Source organism: Pseudopodoces humilis, chromosome 2 (genome assembly GCF_049639895.1).
Source record: "Pseudopodoces humilis isolate 2021_Gansu_Grassland_sample_001 chromosome 2, ASM4963989v1, whole genome shotgun sequence".
Lineage (NCBI taxonomy): Eukaryota > Metazoa > Chordata > Aves > Passeriformes > Paridae > Pseudopodoces > Pseudopodoces humilis.
The window spans coordinates 19,690,101-19,712,663 of NC_142201.1; the positions used below are offsets into that span (position 1 = coordinate 19,690,101).

The window sequence follows — 22,563 nt, forward strand, 5'->3', positions numbered from 1 at the left end:
AACTGTGTAGTAGAGCATGTTTTACCTCAAGAGAGAGAAAAAAATCCAAAATAATCTGTTTGTATAATTTTTGTGAAGGTTTTTTGAGAAGAAGCACATATTTTACTGAAGAGGAAAAGTACTGAAACTGCAATTTTGAGTACAGCAGTGTGTACCCGTGCATCACTTCTAAACAAATTTACTGTACTTTCACGCTCCCCACTGACAGATCCCTCCCTTCTTCAGCTATCCAGACTTGACTGCAAGTCCATTATAGAGAGAATACGCTAAAAGGACTGAGGATGAAGAACTTGTTACTCTAAAATTAAAAAGCTTGGCCATTTAAAAAGGCTCTGGGTACTTTTTCAAGTAAGTTTCACTTACTTGATCTTTTTCCATTAAAAAAAAAAATGACCAAACAATCAAAGTACAACTTAGAATGAAGTTCATGCATTTCCATTATAAAAAAAAGCTTAGTTTCAGTAGGTTATGCTACAGTTTCCACAAAACCAAATTGAATTCACCTTCACACACCAGCAAAAGCATTCTAAGACTCTCTACCAAACTGCTCAGAGATAACTCAGAGATGCTTCTCTGCTATTACCAGAACATTAAACACCTTGTTGTTGTAGATGACACAAACGCATGGCAGAAGTCTAGAGTATTTTCTGTACTGTAAGAAATAATCTAGAACTCAGAAATGTGACAGACAGAGTAACAAAGAGCCTGGAACAAAAAGATCCAATAAAGCCACCTACAATCACAATAACACGAACACCCTTGATCATGATCCATTTTCCTTCTGAAAGGTCATTCAGCTGGAGAAATGACTGCAAGAATGGATGAACCTGCACTGTTATTAGCCATCCAAAGGGTTACACCCTCGCAAGCACTGAAGTATATTTTCCTACTACGTTACCCATTTCTAGCTTTCAGACACCGAGTTTTGTCCCACCTTTTTTTGTACCACCTTGAAAAACAGGCCACTCTACATCTTTTAAAAAAATCATCATTACTAAGTACAGTTCTTCAGAAAATTTGTATCTAAAATATATGACAACATATTTCCTAGCTCATATATCAGCCAATAGGTGTTTCTAAGTAAGTACGAGGAATTTAAGCATTTCAAAGAATCTAACAATTTAGAAATGGACAGATTTAAATGGAGAGAAAGCAGGGCTGGTGGCAGAGGGGAAGTCTTCCTTTCTGTATGGGGTGAGGTAGGAGAGGTACAGGCACAGGATATGAGGCATTCCCCGCAGCGCCAATGCTACTGAGCTTTTGACTAAACAGCTCAAAGCTTTCAGTAGATTTTGGCATTTCATCAGGGTTTGAAGGAACTTTGAAATAACCACCTCTTTTCTATCATCAAACACTCAAATCCATCTGTTTCTATTCTAAGAGTCAACCCAAGAATTATGTACCTGACAAAATGTATTCAAAGCTGCAATTTGCTGCATTTCCAGCAAGTTGGCTCTCTCTGCCTGGGGGAGTCCAGCACACCACAATACATCAGATACACATGAAGGCCACTAAAAAAAACCCAAGAAATTGTTATGTGGCAGATGCCATTCTCTTATCTGCAATAAGAGATCTGTACTTACCAAAAATGCCCTGAATTAATAAGAGACTGAACACTAATACTGTATAAATTTATGGAGAGGGGAAGGAAGTTCTCTCCTAAGTTCATGAATGTTGCTGTCCTTGGTAGGTAACACCTCTCCCCTGATCAGCTTGATAAATCAAACTGAAAAGATGCTCAGAAACAATCATAGAAATAATTTTTTTAAAAATATTTTGGGTATAGGTGCACTGCAAATACAGAGACAGTCTTGCTCAGTAATATTTCACCTTACTACAGGTACCCATGGAAGATCTAGGTATGTGTTGAGGAACCAGGGGTTTCCTCAGCTTCTCACACAGTTGACAGCAAGTGGCAGGCACCTCCAGAAAGCAATTCAGAGCACTTAAGTCCTGTCTAATTTAAATACTACAGAACACTATTCAAAACTATCTCCCTTCTATTAAACATTCATCTTAAACCTGGATGAACACCAGCGGAAGTGTGCTGCCGCTTGGCAAAACATATAGGGAGGGTACAAACACATTCAGAAGTCCATCAAGTTGATTTTCAAAAACTGTTTCCAGTTAAAAACTTTGTAGACTATTCCTGTCACTGAATGAATGCATTTAAATACAAAACATTCAGTTACCCATTCCATAAGCCTTACATTCGATCTTGCTTGTATATGACCATATCTGTAAAGTCAGAAGTAGTACAAAAACTACAACTCCCAATAATTTCCCCCCAGAGTAGTGATAATATTCTTGGAGAGGGTATGAACAGATAAGGAGAGTACACCATACCTCCTGCATAAACTTTAAGGAACTGAAAATACTATGCTATGTGGAATTTGAAAGCTTCCGAGATTGTTTCTTATCTTAAAGATAAGCAAACACACATCTCCCCCCTCCAAAAAAAACCCAAACAAAAAAACAAGCCCAAACCCAAAAGTCCAGAATTACGTTAAGTTTTATAGACATCAATAGCAAATAGGTTCAAAATACAGAGCTGAAAGCAAGTCCTCATAAATTAAATGAAGTCTCAGTATAACTGCATTAATTTCACCTGTGAAAATCTTCATGCACTGTATCTCTTAAATACACAGCAAATAAAAAATCTCCTTAATATCTAGGACCTGTCTCAAACTTCTATGACAAACTGACCCACAGAAGTAAAGCCATGTAAATATTAGGTATTCTATGTATACACTACAAATGCATATGAAGACTAAATACAAATAGCTTTTCTTGTAAAGAAATAAGCTCACATGTAATAAAATACTGGCTTTGTTACTACCAAACAGTTGTTTCCTCTAATCTATTCACAACCATGTTTCAATTCCCATTTACCTTATTTTTTCCACATTCCTATACTTTAAATACTCATTAAAGCAGGAGAACATACAATGAATTAAGGTCTGCAGATAAAAATAAGTACAGTCTATTGAGTAACTGAGTAAAGCATGTGTAGCATATGCATAAACACCACACATACCCACACTGGTTTTCCTCTTAAAAAAGAAACAAACAAAACCATAAACGTGATGGGTATCTTGATAATAAATTGCATTACTGGCAAACCTCTGACAACTGCAAGCAATAACTAGAGGTGTCTTGTAGATCTCTTATTTCCATGTTAATGCCTATGATAGCATCCCAAATTCACACTGAAAAGTACAAATTAACATATGTATGAACTAACAACCAGAGAAGTTTAAACTGTCCTTTAAATAGACCAAGCATTCAAACTATCTTCTTCCTATTGCAGTTACTATTCCCAAAAAACACAATTCCTCTGGCAGACTCCACAGACATGAATGATTTTGTGTTTCTTTCAAATTAAAAAAATCATGATAAATTTGACAGTTTTTGCCCAAGTAGCTGAAAGAGGGGAATGCAGAGGAGTTAAAAAACAAAAATTTGGAAACAATCAGTATATCCAAAAGTTAGAAATTTGCTTGTTGTAAGGAAGTTTCTTAGTTCTGATTTTAGACAGAGAACTCTGAGTCCTCTGGAAGATTTTTCTCCTGAAATGTAGTGTGAAATGCACAAAGGAAGACTGCAATTTCAGTACCCCAGTCTCACACTGTTGACTGCTAAGCACCTAAGCCTTTAAACCATCCTTTCAACTCCTTACAGTTTTTAGATCACATGTGGCAATATCCAAGATAAATTTTAAATGCAACTTCCAAAACTGATGCCAATTCAACACTTAAAGCCCTTGGAAAAGCAAAAAACAAACAAAAACAAAAACCAACCCCCCCCACCAAAAAAACAACCAAACAAAAAAAACAACGCTGCAAACCCAACCTCCCAACTTCCAAAGTCAGATCATTTACACTACATGAGCATGGTGGGCTTCATTCTCCCAGTAAATTAATAGTCATAATAAAGAGGTTATTCACCAGCCATTGAAGCACTAAAATTGAGAGCATTCCTTCCATCGATTAGCTTACCAAATTAAAAGCAGTAAGATCTTCCTGCATCAAAGCAAGCCAAAGCCAACTCCTCTCTTCTAATAATAGAAACCTGGGGTCTAACAACCAAACTCCAAGGAAAACACCACTCAGAACAGTTTCAATAGCACTGAAATAAAAGGCCAGTTTTTAACATATTTGGCAGGGGGGAAAAAATATAAACTACATTATACTATTTCAAGCCTAAACAAACATCCATTAAAACATTCATTTTAATGTATACACATTTCCTAATATTTCTCAGCTATCAAACTGAACAACACAAAATGGTCCAACTCAGACCATAAGCCCCTCCTGCAAGATAAGAAGTTGAATAAAGGTTTCAAAAGCAACACATAATATGATCTGATACATTCTTTCAAAATTGTTCACTAATATACTTGTTAAAATTCTGACCCATACAGGTTAGTAATTCTACCTGGATTTGATGACCAAGAGAAAATGAATAGAAAACAAAACAGAATGAATAATCCTCTGTGTATTATCTTTCTAGAACTGAAGGAAGTAAACAAAATTTGTTGGGATATGGAGATTAGAATTCTTTCTTGGCCACAACACAATGACTCCTCAGAACTTATAAATCAGCTATTTACACGAATGGCTGCATTTAAGTTGAAGCAGTCAGGAATTTCAGAGGATTACTGCTAAATGCTGATTTTCTGGACATCAAACCTCACAGCCAAGTTTAAGAATTGTTAATGTCTACGAACAATTCAGCTCACCTCAAACACCTAACATGGGGGAAGAAACTGGTATTTGTGTTTGTCTTTTTTATTATTATTCATTTGTATATAGCATCAATAAAGCTTTTCTTCCACCCTAAATATTGCTGCAGTACGGTGATGCAAGTAATTCCTTTTAGTTACACATTTGAGGCCAAAGAATAAAAATTACCTAACTAAAACAGTAATCAATTACTACTGCAACAGCAAATTAATACAAGTCACATGGAGAAGTCTAGCAGCCAATTAATAAAGAAACATTTCTTTATACAACTTAAATGATTGTTAGGTTAAACAAATTACAATTCACACCTAACCACAGACAGAAGCACATCAGGAAAGTGCAGTGGAATAAAGAAAATAAAAGTTCCGAGTTTGCCTGATACTCCTTTTTAAAAGACAGCACCTCCAGCTGGGGCATGAATTCAGCACTGATTCAGGAGACAAGAACTCTATCTACTAAATCAACAACAAAACTTCTTGCAACAGTCCAGGTTTCACTTGGAAATCTTGTTGAAATACCAGCCAAGCCCAGCCTTGATTAGACTGCAATGAGATCATAGCTTGAGGAGGTATAGCTGTAGGCTCTTGTAAAGCTGATACTTAAGAGAAACTTATTTAAATGATATATCAATCTTTCCTTAAATGTATGAACTAGAATGTTCTCATATCTATTAATGTAATATGGATAAAGCTGACTCTAGAACAACTTCAGAGTTCCTAAGGATAATGTTAGTACAGGAAGTAAAGTGACTTTTATCCACCATCCACAATCAATAGTACGTTTGACACTGCAAGCTGGGCATCTGAGATAAGAGCACTTTTAAAGTAAAAGTAATCAAGATAATGCAGCTATGGGAGATTTTCATGAGATTCACACTTGAGCACTCTGACTTTCCATTTTCATTATTTCCAATTAGATCTCCCTCTTCAGATGTTGTTTTTTTAAAAAAGATAAAAATACAAACTGAGGCTCCTGAGACTTCCAATTATTGTCCTCAAAGCTCCCATTTCACCTTTTGTTGAAATATGCACGTTGCTATAAAAAGCAAGTCCTTTTTTTCAAGATGTCAAATTAGGCAAGAACAAGCTGCCTTTGGGCAATTTTTTTGGAATGTTATTACACACACATGCAGAGATCAGAAAAAATGTAAAGCATCTTTTTAAAGGGACATTAAAAAATAATGGTATGCAACACAGTGACAATGCTAAAAGCCTTTTTTCTTAAATATTAGCAACACCATTTGCACTTAGGTGGGGCAAGTTTTAGATGACCAGCTATGTTTAAAGATTGAACAAGCTGTATCATGCACCATTTCTCTACCTATTGCAGCAATAACGAAAAAGGAAAGGGGGAAAAAATTTTAAAAAAGGGCTTGTACCTGGCAGGTGAACTTGATACTCTGCCTACCTGGTTCTATTTCTGGACTATTTCTCCAAGTCTTCTTTCAGATACAGAAAGAAATGCTACTGTGAAATGGGGAAACCTACCCACCCCAAACATGCTGGGCCCACTGCTGGGCACTGCAGTGTGACTGTGCACTGACCTCTCCCGGGGCAAAGCACTTCCCTCACAGCATCAATCATGAAATGGTTTGGCTTGGAAGGCACCTTTAAAGGTCATCCAGTGCAACCCTGCTGCAATGAGCAGAGACAAAACTCCAGCAGCTGAGCACACACACCCTTCGTAAGGCTGAACACATTTTCTCCTCTTTAGCATGCCTTCCCTTCTCTGATTATTGGCAATTTGGGGAATCAAAAGACACTCTTGCTTTAACTGACTTAATTTCCAGCTAAAAAATCCCCAAATAGTATTTGCAGCCAGTATTTGCCCTAGACTCTCCCTATGACATTTGTAACAAAAAAATTCCCTTCCTATCAACAAGTGAAATAGCCACACAACCAGAGAAATTGAGAAGTGTATTACACAGACAACGCTGAAAAGTGAACACCATATACTTGCTCATGAATTTTTCAATTACATTAGTTTTTAGTGCTACTTCTCTGGCAGTTGTGCCATATATGCTAAAGAAAGCGGGAAATATTTACAAACACAGACTTCCCAGCATTTACATAAATGTGCAACTTTCTTCAAAGGCTGATCTTGCTATCGAGACTGTAAAAGCAGAGACAGGCAGAATTTTAGAAATCCCCCTTAAGCAGCTGCTATCTGAGACTCCATTCACACCTTGTCACATTCCTCTCAGAGTTGGCAGCTGTCGTCATCCACCCTCACTTCCCCAGAGATGCTCTGGACTAGAGTGAGACAGAGCTTCAGAGCCAGCTAATGCTTAAGCACAGTTTGAATCCACAAAACCAGGAGTTTTTCCACAGGTGTCCTGAAGGATTTAGTCCACACGGTTTTCTTGGGTCTCCCACTGACCAGCCATCAGTCTACCTGAGAAGGAAGGACACATTCCACAGAGAGAAGCACTGGTGAAATGGCATCCCCTCATCCATGGCAGTCCAATGATCCCCACTCAGGAACAGGGTAAGAACAGGGTAACTGAAGTACAGCGCTCTCTTCAGCTGAGAGGAGACAAACCTTACATCTCCTGCAAGGAGGGACTGTTTCAACCACTTTGTATTAAATTATTCCTCCCACCACGAGAAGCAGTACAGTAAAAAAACAAAACAGTACAGTAAAAAAAACAAAACCCATCATGGGTGGGCCAAATCAAGACGGAACATTTTGCAGCTAAAGAATTGTAGTCCTGGGCACACAAGTTTCAGTCCCTGGTTTCTACACTAGTTTTATACCACTATATCCACTGTAACAACGGCAAATAAAAACATACTCCCAAATTTTAGACCCAAAGATCCAGGTTCTCTCTTACTCCTAGGTCTGTACGGATGGACCCGGATTGCTCTTCCACACAGCAGCACAGCTGTGTGGTTCCACTTAATTATTCCCTTGCAACAGACCCAGTTTAAAAGGTTCCCAGGCACAGACACTTCTCTCCACATACCACAGCCACATCCTCATGCCACAAATACTCAACGCCTGTTACTTAATACCGAGGTAACATTATGAATAAGTATCGCTGATCAGTCTTCAGACGTAGCACTTACTTGCCATTACCAGAAAGGTGGAATTATTTGAATTGGTACTTAATAGCTAGTATGTACATAGTAAAATAGCTATTTTCTCCTTTCCTCAAATGCTCCCAGGTTTGCTGTTCTGTAATTGAGGACACTGGTAAGCGGCCAAAAGTCATGCAGTCATTTTTCAGCCTATACATCTGACACTGACTGTTGTTCCTTGAAAAACATCACTAGGAAAGTGATCTAGAAACAGATGGTTTGAAAAGTCTTCACTTGGAAAGTTTGTAACACAGTTGTTTCAAGGTTGGGAGAAGGGAACCAACTAGAAAATTCACACACAAAAAAAAAAACAGATGAAAAATAAGACTATTATTATTTCTGCTGTGGATGAAAAAGGATTTGTTGACCTCTGACACTCTCTGGCACCTTCAAAATGTGAACAGGCAGAGTCCAGAGGACTCGCAGACAAAAGCATATACATAACTTTCTGACAGATCTTGAGCAAAATGTGCTTTGCTAATGTGATTTTTTTTTTCACTACAACATATGGATCTATTTTAACGTGCTTTCACTGTGCAACATGAAAGCTGTCTTAACTGCAAAAACCAACAATTACTGAGAATGGGGGCTCTTAAGTCAAAACACATCCAGATGAAAAAAAAAAAAATTCTACAAAACGTGATGCATTTCTTTAACTCGTGTCCAGTACACTGAGATTAAAGCGGCGATCCTACAAGGACAAAAAAGAAAAAAAAAAAAAAAAAAAAAAAGGCAACCAGAAAGTTCATATATACACAAGCACGAACCCCTCCCCCGTCTTCGGTGCATAGATTTGGTCACTATCCACAAGACTTTTCTGTTTAAAGAAAAAGGGACAAACAAAAGGCTACCCTAATTACTTATCATTTGCAAGTGCAACGGCAGCGGAGAAAATTCAGCCTCTGAGCCGCGAGTTTCAGCCCCCATACCCTCCTGCGCCAGGAGCCCGGAGGGGAATGAGGGAGGGAGCAGCCCAGCAGAAGGTTTCGGGTCTCCCAGCCAGTTACCAGCGCCCACAAGGACGGCGCCGGCTTTTTACCGGAGCGTACGAGCGGCCAGAAGCGGCAGCTCGGAGCCGCCGGGCTGCCTGCGCCCACCAGCAACCTGTTGCCCCCAGAGCTGCTGCGATCAGCCCCGCACCCTCCGGTACCGCTCCCCGGGCGCTGGCGGCGGCCGTGTGGCCCCGGAGCACCCCCGGGCCGGCGGCACCTGCGCTGGGCGCGCTGCCCCGCGGTACCTGCGCCCCGGGCTGCGGGCAGGCGGCGCGGCCGGGCTGTCACCGCCGCGGGCACGGCAAAATGGAGCCGGCCGGACCCACCTCCCCCGCGCCCCGGCGCCGCTCACCTTGGTGATGATGAGGGGCTCCCCGTGCTCCCGTCCGCCCTTCAGGGTGAAGCCCCAGGGAGCCCCGCCGGTCAGCTGCACCTCCACCAGCTTGTAGCCCTCAGCTGCCCGCGGCTCCACCATCACCATGACGGGCCCCGGTTCCACCAGCCCGGCGCTGAGCCGAGGGTCGCCGATGGCCAGACGCTCCCGCCCGCCCCGCAGCCCCACCTCCTCCATGGAGCGCCCGTCGCCGCCGGGGCTGGCTCGCCTCTGCCGGCCGCTCCCCGGTGCGCGCCCGCCGGCGGCCGCCCGCGGAGCCACCTACCCGCCCCGCAGCGCCGGCCGGTCCGGCCCCATCGGCAGCAAGAGAGGGCTGCTCCGCCCGCCCCCTCCTCTTCCTCCTCCCCCACAGCTCGCGGTATTGTCTCACGCCGAGGCCGGAGCCCGGCGGCGGGGGGGCGGCACCAACTTGTGGCAACTTGGCGGCGGGGCAAATGCCGCCGAGCAATGCGGAGTGTGGGGAGGAGCGCAGCGGGGAGAGGTGCCCCCGCCTCCCCTTCGCCTCGAAAAGAGGGCGAAACCCGCGTTTCACCAGCGGGGCAGCCGCTTGCCCCTCCCGGAGAGCGGCAGCCCCGCAGCGCGATCCCCCGGCCTAGGAGGAGGGGGAGAGGGGAACAGCCCCGGCCGGCCGGCCGGCCGCCAGACAAAGGCAACGGCGAGAACGTCCGTGAGCCCCGAGTCACCCCGCGGCCGTAGCCGTGCCACCCCCGCCCCACCACACGCAGGAGCCACCGCGCCTCCCCTCCGGCCCCGCTCCCAAACAAAAGCGACGAGCAGGTGGAGGGTGGGGTAAGAGGGCAGCCGGAGGCTGTGGCCGGCCCCGGGGCAGAGACGCCCCGCCTTCGCCTTGCCAGGCGGCAGGGGGCCGGGGCGAGGAGCGCAAGGGGGCCGGCTCTTGCCGGTTCTTCCCGTCTCGCTGCGGCTTTCGGGGAGGGGAGAACCGGGCAAGGCCGGGGGCAGGTCAGGGGGCAGCCGCGGCGGGAGTCGAGGGAAGGAAGGCGGAGCTTTCCGCCGGCCCCTCCCGGCCCGCGCTGCCTCCACCACCTGTGGGGCGGGAGGGGCCGCGGGCGCAGGGCCGCGCTCTCCCGCCCGGCCCCTCTAGCGGCAGCGCCGCGGCACCGCCCGGCCAGGCCCGGCTCGGCTCGGCCCGGCCCTCCGCCGCCACAACCGACGGGACGGGCACCGGCGGGAAGCACAGGTGAACCCTTCAGCCAAGAGATCCAATGAAAAAGAGATTTGGAGTCCCAGACTTAAAAAAAAAATAAATAAATAAATGAACTCATCACACATTGATGGCAGAGTGCGAGGCAGGACTAAAAGTGCTAATCTGAAGGCAAATCTTATGGATGGGAAATAAATCCTGGGTTTGGGTTTGCCTGACACCTTCACTGAGTTAGTGGTGAAGCTGGGAGTGAAATACTTATTTTTGCATTTCTCGCGGTTTAATTGAATCACTTTATAGGAGGTTTCAGTGTCTTAAATCAGGACCAGACTTGGCCTGGAGTAGCAGTGTGCTAGCACACAATCCTCCTTGGCATTTCCCTGCCAAGCAGGCAAAGTATTGCTTGATCTAAGACAGAGGGAAATATCTACTTTCATTTCTGAAAGACTAGTGAACTTCAAGGTGCTTTTTCATGTGACAAGCTGTCTCCTGGAGGTGCCTGGTATATGTAGTAGGATTTTAAGGTTTTTGTATATTGATATTACAGGTTTTATTTTGCTTTCTGAAAGTGACCATTGGGCCATTCTGATTATGTAGTCTGTTCCTCTAACTCCTGTTTCAGTTGGTTTATTTCTCATAAAACTCTCCCGCCTTGAACTAAACTTTTGTTGGTTGGTTGGTTGTTTTTTTTTCCCCTACAATACTTACAGGATTAGCTACAGGATGTTTCTTCAATACCTAAGGAAAACTTTGGGCTCAGGATTGAGAACATCTGAGTCGTCAATCCCAGCAGCATATTGGAGGACATCTAGAAACAAGAAAAATATATGGTTGGGATGATTGTTGTTCCCTTGTGATTAAGGGACAGAAGGAACAGTGGAAGGGGTACTCAAACTTATACATCCTTTTATGAGAATGCTGCAAAATACAAACCTTATACCAAACCTAGATATTGCATCAAGATATTTAAGGCCTCTAATGACTCACAGATCCTCAGTAAGATTTCTTCTGCAATTATTTTCTGTTGTATGGACAAGCAGAAATAGAAGTAGTTTTCTCCATGTCTTGTTTCCAGCTCTTGGAATCTGAGACAGAGTCTTCAGTTATGTTTGTGTAACACATATCAGGTTGTCTTCACAGCAATGAAGTATACTCAGTAATGTATAGCTGGAAGTTTTAAGGAGCTGCAGTATGCAATTTGTTTTCTGTAAGTGTGATAATGAAAGGAAGATGTAGAATAATTATTTAAACTTTAGTTTAAACTTTATACTCCCCAGGTATGCACATTGAAATGAAAATAAAATAAAATAGCTCATATCACTAATGAGAAGACTAAATATTGCTTCCAAAAATGCCTTCTCTGTTTATATTCCCCCCTTTTTCAACTGCCAAACATTCATTCTTCATCTTGAACGTTTTGTTGCCCACAGAAATTCAAGATTTACATTATTTTCTGGCTTCTAGAATTGGTCTTAAAAATTCGGTATTGAACCATGATGATGAAATCAGATTTTAAAACTGGAAAATCTAGAGCAATGGCGGCCATTGAAAACTGTCAAACTGTGCTATTGTAATTACATCACTGGATGATGTGGACATGTAGCTCTTGGGAAAGCAGTTGTCTAAAGAAGGAGCATCTGAAAGCTTTCACACTCCTGATTAAGAGAGACCTCAATAAAGAAGTTTCTAGCTAATGCTTGCTTAGAACCTGTTAGTCTGACACAGTTGTCAAGCAGATCCTCAGTTTGTGGCTGACAGTTCAGAAATCAGATTTCCATATCTTGAATGACATATTTTTTGTCTTTTATCCTTTGATGTTGTCAATGTTACTAAGAGACCACAAAGTAAAGTTCTTTATACATGTAAGTTTGACCAGCCAAAGCAGTAAAGGAATTATTTTTTGTCATATTGGAAATTTCTCTCCATTTCTTTTATATCCTCCCTCTCGGTGAAATCTGAAGCTTGTTCAGAACTCAGCTGGAGACTTGTACTTTTGTTCTTCTTAAAACATTTTGATAATTTTATTACTTGAATTTCTGCAGCTTCTGCCAGCCTTCATAAGGTTTCAAATAGTCATAAAGAACAAAGGATTCATTGAATGGATTCTAAAATATTACTTTTCATTTGTGTGATAAGAGAACCAATGATAACTGTATTTGTCTAACAAAAGCCTTGGTGACCAAATCCTCAGCTTTCTCCTTTGTCAAATGTTTTCTGAGAACACAGAAGTTACCAATAGAAGGTAGAAGTGCAAGATGGTGCCATAAATATATCAGAGGAAGTAACAGACCACTTTTTCACAGTGAGGGCAGAAAATGATGCTGCTATTACCAACCAGGTATGAAAGGGATCCCTTTGTGTAAAGATGTGTGCCAAAGATACATGTATCAAAAATACTTCACAGTGATACACAAAAGTACCCAAAAGCCTTCTCCTGCTGTGCAAAAGGAGCTGTCAGACTTATATTAAGGGATGGTTCCCACATGCCTAGATTGTGCATCCCTTCCCTGTGAAACAAAACCCTTCTGCAGTAAACCAGTCTCCTCCCATAGTACCTTATCTGTTATCCTACTTTGGTACTTAATTAACAATTTCAAGTGAAATTTTGTTTTACAGAAATTATTCAACCTCCATTCTTTCTGTTGCACATATTGCTTATCTGTTCCCTGTTTAGTCACCAAGATTACAAAAACTGTGATGCTTTATGGTAGGATTTTATTTGAACAGTATAATGTTAAGGCACAGCCTGTTTCACTTTTGTGGCTGTACAAAACATATCTTTTCCTTAAGGCATGGCACCTTGCAGTGAATTGCACAGGATACCTGCAGGATGGCTCTAGAATAGGCTGGTTTACTCTCAGTCCTGAGGCCATTCATTGTGCTGGGCATTGCAATGTCAGGAGCGCTTTCTTTTCCCCCCAGAAGCCAAGAAATTTGGGATGTAGAGGCTCCTGACTCATAGTTACAGAGTAAAGAGCTGAGGTGAGGTAAGGCTTTACAACCTCCCACTTTGTTACCAGCCCTTCCAGGAGCTAACCACCAAACATCCACAGGCTGGTGAAGAGACAAAGTCCTTCTGCCTCAGCCATACAAAATCAAAGGTTCATGCCCTGGAGCATGCATAGTTTGTTGACAATTTACGTTCAGATGCCAAAAGAGAAAAGGTGATCCATGGTATGTATTCTGAGAGAAATACGGGATCATAGAATGGTTGGAAGGGTTGGAAGGGACTTTAAAAGGTTATTTAATCCAATGTCATGTGGGTGGGGACATTTTTCACTAGATTAGGTTGCTTAAAGCTACATCTAAGCCAGCCTAGAACACTTCCAATGATGGGGCATCCAGAGCTTCTCTGGGTAATCTGTTTTAGTGCCTTACTATCCTCACTGTAGCTTCTTTGTAATATTTACTACCTCTTCCTTGCCTCTCCCTTCTGAACAGTTTATAGCCACTGATGGCAGCTCTCCAGTTATGCAATTCACACCACCACATTTCAGTAATTGTGATTAGACTATAGCTTTCTAGTTGCACAGTGGCTTGAAGCTCTCTCCTGTTTCCAGCTCTAATGTCTTTGAAAATTACCATCACAAAGACCAAAACAACTGAAATAGTGATAAGAAGTTCCTGCAACAGAAGTGGATGGATTTTTTGATCAAGTAGTTCAAGGTTTGTCAAGCTGCTGGCAGTCTATTGTGGAGTCTGAAAGTCCTGAGAACCTGGAGAAACAGGTTGGGTAGCAGCCCAACAGACAGACATCCTGGCATAACTGGGAACCAAGAGTCTTTCCTTTGGAAACCTGCCATGCTGCTTCTGATGGATTCAGCATAATCATGCTCTTCTGCAAAACACTTTGATTCCAACAAATTACCCATTTTCCCAGAATGAAAAATACCATGTTGTAAAACTCCACCAGGATGTCTCTGATTTAGGTACCTTAAAAAGCTTTCCCAAGTGTGTCTTGTTTCTCCTGTATTGCAAGTAAGGTTTCATCAGCACATAATTAGTGCTGGAGAAAACCTTAGAAGTTCTCAACCTTTCAGTTATATATAATTCAAATACTTGTTGCACTCTTCATTTCTTTACAATTAAAATCTGTGTTCTTTATCTAAAGCTTTTTATAAAGCTGAAATTCATGCAAGAATAGCAGTTCAGATGATACTCAGATATTTGTCTGCCATGATGATATTGATTCAAACTTTGTTCAATTCTCCCTTATTCTCATAGCACATATGCTTTGTACCTCAGAGCAATTTTCTGAGGGTGACAACATGAACTGTGTAACAAACTGAGGCTGTGAGTGGCCAAGAGAAAAAAATGTGATGATTTCTTAAGGATAATATTCTTGCCTCAGATCTTGAGACTTATTTGACCTGTAGACAAGAAAAGGGAGATTGGTCCAATACAGACTCCTATATCTGTAGCCTGCTAAAGGATTTATAATTTTCACAATGCTGCATGATAAAAAGATTGAAAATCAAAGAAAAGGGCAACTCCTCATTTGGTTGCAGAGCCAGAAGGCAGCATACACCTAGCAAGAGGAGGTGAATAAGTAACCAGTTTTCCCTGGAGATGTAATTTTCAGCTTGTAGTCAAGTTCAGGCACATGTTAAATCCTGCCTTGGGCCATAGTCCCTCTGGTATCAGTATATCTGTTTCTTTTCCAGTTCCTACATTAGGGCCCTTAATCAAATTGTATTACAACATCTCTGACTACCACTTTACAGAGAAACCAAATAGCAAAGTGAGAGCACAGAGGTTGAAATACCAGTGCATGGTAGTCCATACTGTTTCATTGTCAGCAGGCTGACTAGGCAGCACTACAGTTTGGGGGATAATATAGGATAATATAGGCCAGGGACCATTACTATGAGGCCCTAAGGACGAAGCCATGCTTTTCTAGTTGTGGAAGAGAGTCCAGCAGTGTATGTATACATACACTATATAGCTGTATTTGATTGTATGTATTTGCATTGCAGCTTAATTAACTGGGGGATTTTTTTTTTCTTCATGAAGTTTCATCATTTCAGTGAAGCATCAATTGTAATATTTATTCTTGCTGCCGAGTTTCTGATCATGCTACATTAGGGAGTGCATTTCATTGTCCATCTTCTTTGATAACACACGTTACATGATAACATTCTCTGTACAAACTCTGCTGTGCCACTTGCTCTTATGTGCCATAAAACACTGACCCATTTTAAATACATGAGGGATAGTCTCAGAAGCTAACAAGAATCTTTAATGTATTTAAACTCTGATATCACAGTATGCTGTATCTGAATTCTGTGCTTCATGAAGATGGTCACTGGAGCCAAGATGGTCATGGAAAATGCAAAGGAAAGGTTTCAAATGCTCTTTGTGCAGAGAATGCTGTGAAGGCTTTTAAAAGGGAAGATAAATAGCAAGAGGCCAGAGTATGCATGAGAGCAGACAAAAGCCTTGAAATCTGTTATTTTTCACTTGGACTTTGTCTTCATTTGCTAGCTACTGCCAAACAGACTTTTTTCTGACTATCAGCCATGTATAAATAAATCTCTCAGTGCTTTCTATAAACAGACACAGTTTCTGCATTACAGCTGACCTTTCTACTCTCAGCTTGGTTACACAGAACATGAACCACGTTCAGGTGAAGGTCATAGGACGTAGAACTTTGTGAGAGTCCATCTAAGCATACATGAGACATGAAGTATGTGTTCTTTTTTTTTGTTGCAGTGCCATAGGAATTTGCCCTAAAGTATCAGGTGTGCTTAAGAGGCTGTGGTCCGGCAGTGGCAGATGTAGAATATTGCATGAATGTGGTGATATTAAGGATGATGTAAGGCTGGTTTGGGCATGCCCAGGAGTCCAAGCGGCAGAAGTTCTTCCTGTGCATGCCACCTCCCCACAGACTGCTATGCCCCTTTTTGCTAAAGGTATAAGTGTGGTCTCCTCTCAGTTCTGCCAACAGAACAGTTCTGTTATCAACAAGCAGTTGATAGGATATTTGAGGGAATCTTTCTGAGTCACACACATGAGAAAAAGTGCAACATTCAGATTAGCTTTCCCTGACTCATGTTTGGCTTAGAAAGGATAAGGCTTTGCAAGGTAGTGTTTCCTTAGCCTGAATTTTGTGTAAGGCAGACTCATGCCAGTGGAGCATTGTTAATAAAGTCCTGAGGAATCAGCTTCGGGATGGGGGGACTATTGCCCATCTTCTATGTTAACATAGATCCTGTAAGAACCCCAAAATTTAATTTCTTTTGAAGGTCTGAATTTGTGGAGTATTAAAGGTACACAGAGGATTACTCTCAGAACACTGATTTTCTGAAGCAGTTTTAGCAACCAATTTATTGGAGTTGTGCTTGCAGGAAGTTGACTAACAGAAGTAGCTGATGTAGCCAATCTGTAATGTAAAAGTATAGTGTAGCCATATTACTCACCTGAAAGGTGCATCCAGTAAACTACATTTGATGCTCATTACTTTTTCCACCCTGAACTGTGAAGTCCACCTCTGACAATGAAGTTGTGGTCTTTAATCCTGAAGAACAGAAAAGTAAAAAGAGTACATCACAAATCCTTTCTGCACTACAATGTTTCTGCTGCTATTACTGCATTTCCCCTGGATTCTCTGAGCAAGCTGAACTGTGTTTTTTAGCTATCAGCACATTTCAGAGATTTCAAGACAACAATTTGTGGAATAGAAGGTTGCAACTTTCCTTCACCCATTCCCAAGGTGCTGCAGATCTGACTGCTGGCCATGCAACCACTGCTGAGTTAAAAAACCCAGTGATGCTCATAGGATTTCCAAGAGGAACATTGGCTGCTGTCTGTGGTCTGGACCTGGACTGTACATTTTGTCTGAATTCCCTGCAGTTACACTTGCTTACAGTGTCCAACAAGACCATCTAATTGGCTATGGCACGCTGACATTTTTGTCAATTTAATAGAGCCCTGGAGAGTTTTTGCACTGTAAGAGCAGTGAAGTTAATGCTGAAGTATATTTTGATTAGGTTAAACAGACTGGTCTGAGGACCATGGACTGGTCTGAGGACACAGGTTTTATAAGTTTTTTGTGCTAAAGGGCTTTGAAAATATACTACTGGGTGGTGGGAGGTGTAATCTAACAAGATCCCACCATCTAGCAATTGTAACAAGGCTGTAAGAGAGTCCTACCTAATTTCTCCCTAGGGAGCTAACTAACATCACCTTTAGAATGCAGAAGTAGTGCACCCTAGGATTCCTTTGGAAAACACTGAGGACAGGATAGAGACTCAACTTTTGTAGATTGGGGTACATGCCTACAAACATTATTATCAAATTTTCAGTAGAGAATTGGAGTGTATGAGAGATAACGTTCTTTCTTTTCACAGTCCTTTTCATCAATCAGTTCCTATTCAAACTGTGTCTTGTAGTGTGTGTAGGTGTGGGACAAGGTCTCTTTATTACACATGTACTGAAACTGAGGTATCGTTTTTTTCTGTGAAATAAAATAATGATGACAATGACTAAGGGTGGAATTCGTCCAGAAATGAGACTGGCCACAAAAATCCGTCTTAATGCAAGTTCAAAGACTGTAATATTCTCAGCATTGGCATAGAGAATCAGGGATTTTTTACTTCTAATCTCTAAGCCAAAATAATTTTCTTCAGTTTTATGGATACGTTTTTCTACTCAGTTATTTTGTACTTCATCTGTATGAATCTTGTTTACTACTTTAAATGCATTAAAGGCACAGTTTCAAAAACTAATTTGTGTATGATTCTTCACAAAAGCCAGGTAGGTAAGATAACATTTCCCTGGAGAAAGTATATAATAAAGTCAATAAAATACAAAACAAGTAATTTGATTGCATCAGTCAAATATACTCAGTTACTGAGCTGTTCAAATGTACACTAATGTCATGTATTTATGTTTTTATTCTTTGAGAAAACAAAAAGAACTCAAAGATTATTGCTTTTATACAAATGAGATGCATTTATCCTGAGCCTGAAATTAATATTCACCATCCTTAAAAGCAAATTATTATTTTAAAATTCTATAATTATATTTAAAACACTGAGGGAAGGGAAGTGATACTTCTGTTTTTCTTTCAGTAGTTTTTAATGGAGCTGTTATAATCATGATAGATGTTACACCTTGAATATCACTATTGTTCTAAGATACCTAATTTTACAGAAAACTAGAAATATGAAGAATGGAGTGTGAATTTCTCCATTTCAGTAATGCATTAAGTTAAAGGTTTAAAATTAGCTTTTAAAAAACTAGTACTGCTAAGTATGGGAAGGACATGTCTCACAGTTTCTTCCAAATTAAATCTAATTGCAAAAGGTCTGGATAGATGAAATAAAGAAGGCTGTTAAATCATATAGAAGATTTGTTTGCCAAGGCCTTAAGGAACATATTGCAGGATGTGTTGGAGAGATAATAACTGCATGCATTGAGCCTCAAGACAGACCTAGCTTTCTTCAGTTTGGGAAATGTTATGTCAGGTAATGTGTAAAAGACTATGAGACCCTGAACTTTGACAAAATATAGCTTTTACCTTTGTGAGGTAGCTAAGATCTTCACTGGGATCTGTCAGGCAGTGATGAGTTGAACTGTACACATAAACAAAACCAAAGTATCCTTTGTCCCTATATCCACAAATTTCCTTGTCCTTTGTAAACCAGTGCTGTAGTACCAGACTTAATTAAAACAGTGATTAAAGTATGTGCAGCTGCACACTCAAACATGAGCCATACCCACACTCCTTAACAACAGAAGTGCATGCCTGTCATATTTTTGTAAACCTATTGCTTTCCCTTAGAAGCAGGCAAGCCAGTGTTTCATCTTAAAGATGATCACAAACTGGGATCCAAGAAGAGAGTGAGTAGGTATTTCTAAAAGTATGGAGCACATAGCTGTTTCCAAAGGAACACAGTATTGTTCTCATCCTTGAGCACACTCTTGCCAATGTCCAAATTCGTGACTGGAATTTTCAGTGTTGTGCAATGTTGTACTTATGCTGTGAGTGTGAGTGATTGCTGTTTGCAATGCCAGGAGGGTTTTTTTCAGCATTTCTTCTATGTATGCTAATGGTTGTCTCCAAGCTATACCATTTGCTTAGCTGAGATCCTGTCTTGGTGCAGAAATGAGACATACAATGTCTGTCTTTTTTATACACTGGCAGAAGTAAGAATTGTGTCAATAAAGTCAGACAGAAGGGAATTAGGAGCTCTAGAACAGTGTAAATTTTATAGAATACTAAATAAAGGTCCTTAACAAGACAAAATAATGATTCTCATATTTCTTTCACTATTTTTGCCTTTGTCCCCAGCTTTTTTCCTCTTATTTTCATAATCACAAGAAGCCAAATTAATCTTGAGTGTAAGACTGCCAAACCAGCTTTGAATTTCTTTGACTGTTCTAACTCTCGATACTTTGAGCCCAGCAATGAGAACCAGAGACTACCTGGCTCTTACCAGCTGAGGTGTTGCCTGCCTCATTAGTTTAGATGCATCTCCTACTCAGCCTCTAATGCTGGCACATTTTAGATACCTCTACTTCTATCACAGTAAGTATCAGTTCATTCATGGGTCACTTAATTTTCTTTTATGCATTAGGTATGCTACAGGTCATGTGCTTTGCTTCCAATAAAAACCACATACTCCCTCTGAAGTAACTATGGAATCAAATCCTGAGAAATTACAGGAGGGAAGGAATCCAGAAGAAAAGATTAAAAACCACCGCTCCACTCAGAGAAGTAAAGCAATAAAAGGAGGGGGCACAGCTGGCAAAACTGTTGTGAGAAAAGAATGGACATATAAAAAAAATAATCTCCAGAGTATAGGAGTACAATTGAGGAATGAAGGTAGTTTCAAAGTGGCTGAAAAAAAAAGGAGAGAGAAGTTATAATAAAATGGTAAATCCACATGGGCAAACTAGAAGATCACAGTCAAGATCAATGAAAACAAACAATAAGCAGAAAAAGCAAAATACACAAACCATTCTTATCTGTAAGCCAGAACAAACAGTCAGGATAATGACTTGACATGCTTTTCAAATTTTTGAAAGAAAGAAAATGGCAACAGAAATAGTGAAGGGAACAATTTTAAAAACTGACAGTGAGAATGAAAGGCTTCTATTAAACAGTTTCTGTCTAGTATTTTAAAGTTTTGCTCTTCTAAGTATAAGCCAGGCAATATAATTTTTTCTTCAAATCAGAGCAAACTTTTTTCGTTTATATGTCTTTGAGTTGTATATGTGGCATACAATGTCTTAATTTGAACTAATAATCCGTCTCTGTGAATTGTAATAGTTCTTTAGTAGCCAGGTAAGTTTCAATGCAGTATCTTGACAGAAATGTGGCAACTCCATGCACCCTTGCTCTAGCAGAGGTGGAATAAGGTTTGAGGAGTCCCAGACTTGTACTGATGATAGAGGCTTGTATTGACAACCTCAGCATGAGTTTGTATTTTTGGAACAGAGCAATCTGATTTTGCAGCCTTGCTGTCCCCAGTATGTTTTTGTATACATGGTAGCAACAAACTGTAGGATTGCAACATTCAGGTCACTCACCTGTCCTCACCCAAGGAGCAGGGAAATCTATGCTGGAAAGCAGCAAAAACACTTGGCAAAACATTCAGCTCAACCACTTGTGTTACAGAGTCTTTGATGACGCATATGCCTAAATTCATATTATGGTCACAGGAGCCTCCTCAGCTCACTCTGTGCATTTATTTTCTGAAGACCTGAATAGCTCTCTAGACACAGTCTGGACTGTAAGCTTGGCTGCCTAAGACCTCAGTTGACTGTAGCAAGAGTTCAAACCCTTTGTTGATGTATGGCCATCCATTTTAGGAGTGTAGGAGTCTGGCTTTGCAGGCTGACATCCTGTTCTTCAAGTGCCATAGCCCAAGCAGAGCCTGGGGAGTCCCATGGCAGCAGGGTGGGTGGACACACATCAGGCCAGGCAGCTTGGGCTCCAGCTGCTCCCTCAGCCCTGGCACCACTGTCTAGCACTGGAAGGCTGCACAGACCCCACCAGCAGGCTGACGAACTTGGTGGAGTTTGTTCTTTTGCTGGGATCAAGTGTATGAGGTATCTTGGCTAATGAGGGCAGCAGGCACCATTTCACCCAAGGCTTCAGCTGTTTTCCCTACTGAGGGCAAACACACTGTGTTCATAAACACTGCACACAAAACATTCCATCTCATTCAGTTGCCCCTCATAATTTCTGCAAAAAAAATAAGCTAGACTGTTGGGGGAAAAAAAAGGCTAGGTAATTTGTTCTTATAGGGACTAATTATAAAATCCATGGCTGTGTTATTTAACATTCTGGTGACTTTGAGTCTTTTGGCAATGTTCCCTCCTGTATTTGCTGAATATGTTCCTATAAACAAATTTTCTTGAAGGATGAGGGCTGATACAGGGAGCTTGAGACTTTTAGTTTAAAGGGAAGAATTACTTTTTGTGTTTATGATAGTGTTTATTTGATGCTATATGTAGCAGGACCCCTGTCTTAAAAGATATTGTCTAGCTTATGAAGCAAAAAGAAATATTACAGGTCTAGTTCTTGTTTTCATATTAAATCCTTACCAAATTTAAAAAAGAGAGAGAGATAGAGAAATAAGCTATTGAGAAATCCTGAGTCCTGGAATTTTCCCTGTCAAGCTGATCAAATGCAGAGAGTACTGACTAAAGAGAGGATTTTTTGTGCTTGCAGTTTAAATAGGATGAGGTTAATATTTTTTTTCCCCATCTAATCTCTTTCTACAGTGACAGGGTATCGTGTTTCTAATTTTATTTACAGAGATGGATGGGTTGGATCACTAAAACTGAGATTTAGGTTAGGGAGTGGATTTATATCCCTGCTCCTCCCTGTTAGGACTGGGACTGCTTGTGTCTGGACTCATCTTTTCAATTAATTTGCAGTAATTAAAGGATGCTGTGTGGGATGGGGCTAAAGAGAAACACAATTAAATTGTAATGCTTCTGCTATGGTATCTGCATCCTTATTTATTTTAAACCATCTTCAATGCTCTGATGAGTTTAAGTCTTCCTGTATCACATACCGTGCAAGCAGAAATATGTGAGTGAACTGTTGCCAATGGCTCTGAGCAAGCATGGGACATGTTTCAGATTACACTGTGTTTTCTTGTTCAGATCTGATCTCCTTGCTAGGAGAGGCTAAGAAAGGCAGCTCTAGGGGATTTACTTCCAGCAGCAGCAG

General features: G+C 41.0%; 1 protein-coding gene across 3 annotated transcripts in view; it reads right to left on the reverse strand.

Moving 5' to 3' along the window:
* The window catches only part of SHROOM2 (shroom family member 2), a 117,357-nt gene extending 107,969 nt beyond the window's left edge, over positions 1 to 9,388 (reverse strand). For all 3 annotated transcript variants that reach the window (XM_088051575.1, XM_014252073.2, XM_088051577.1), the window contains exon 1: positions 9,170 to 9,388. In XM_088051575.1, the coding sequence (XP_087907701.1) occupies positions 9,170 to 9,388 (219 nt within the window). The remainder of the gene's footprint in view (positions 1 to 9,169) is intronic.
* Between the last annotated feature and the right edge of the window lie 13,175 nt (positions 9,389 to 22,563).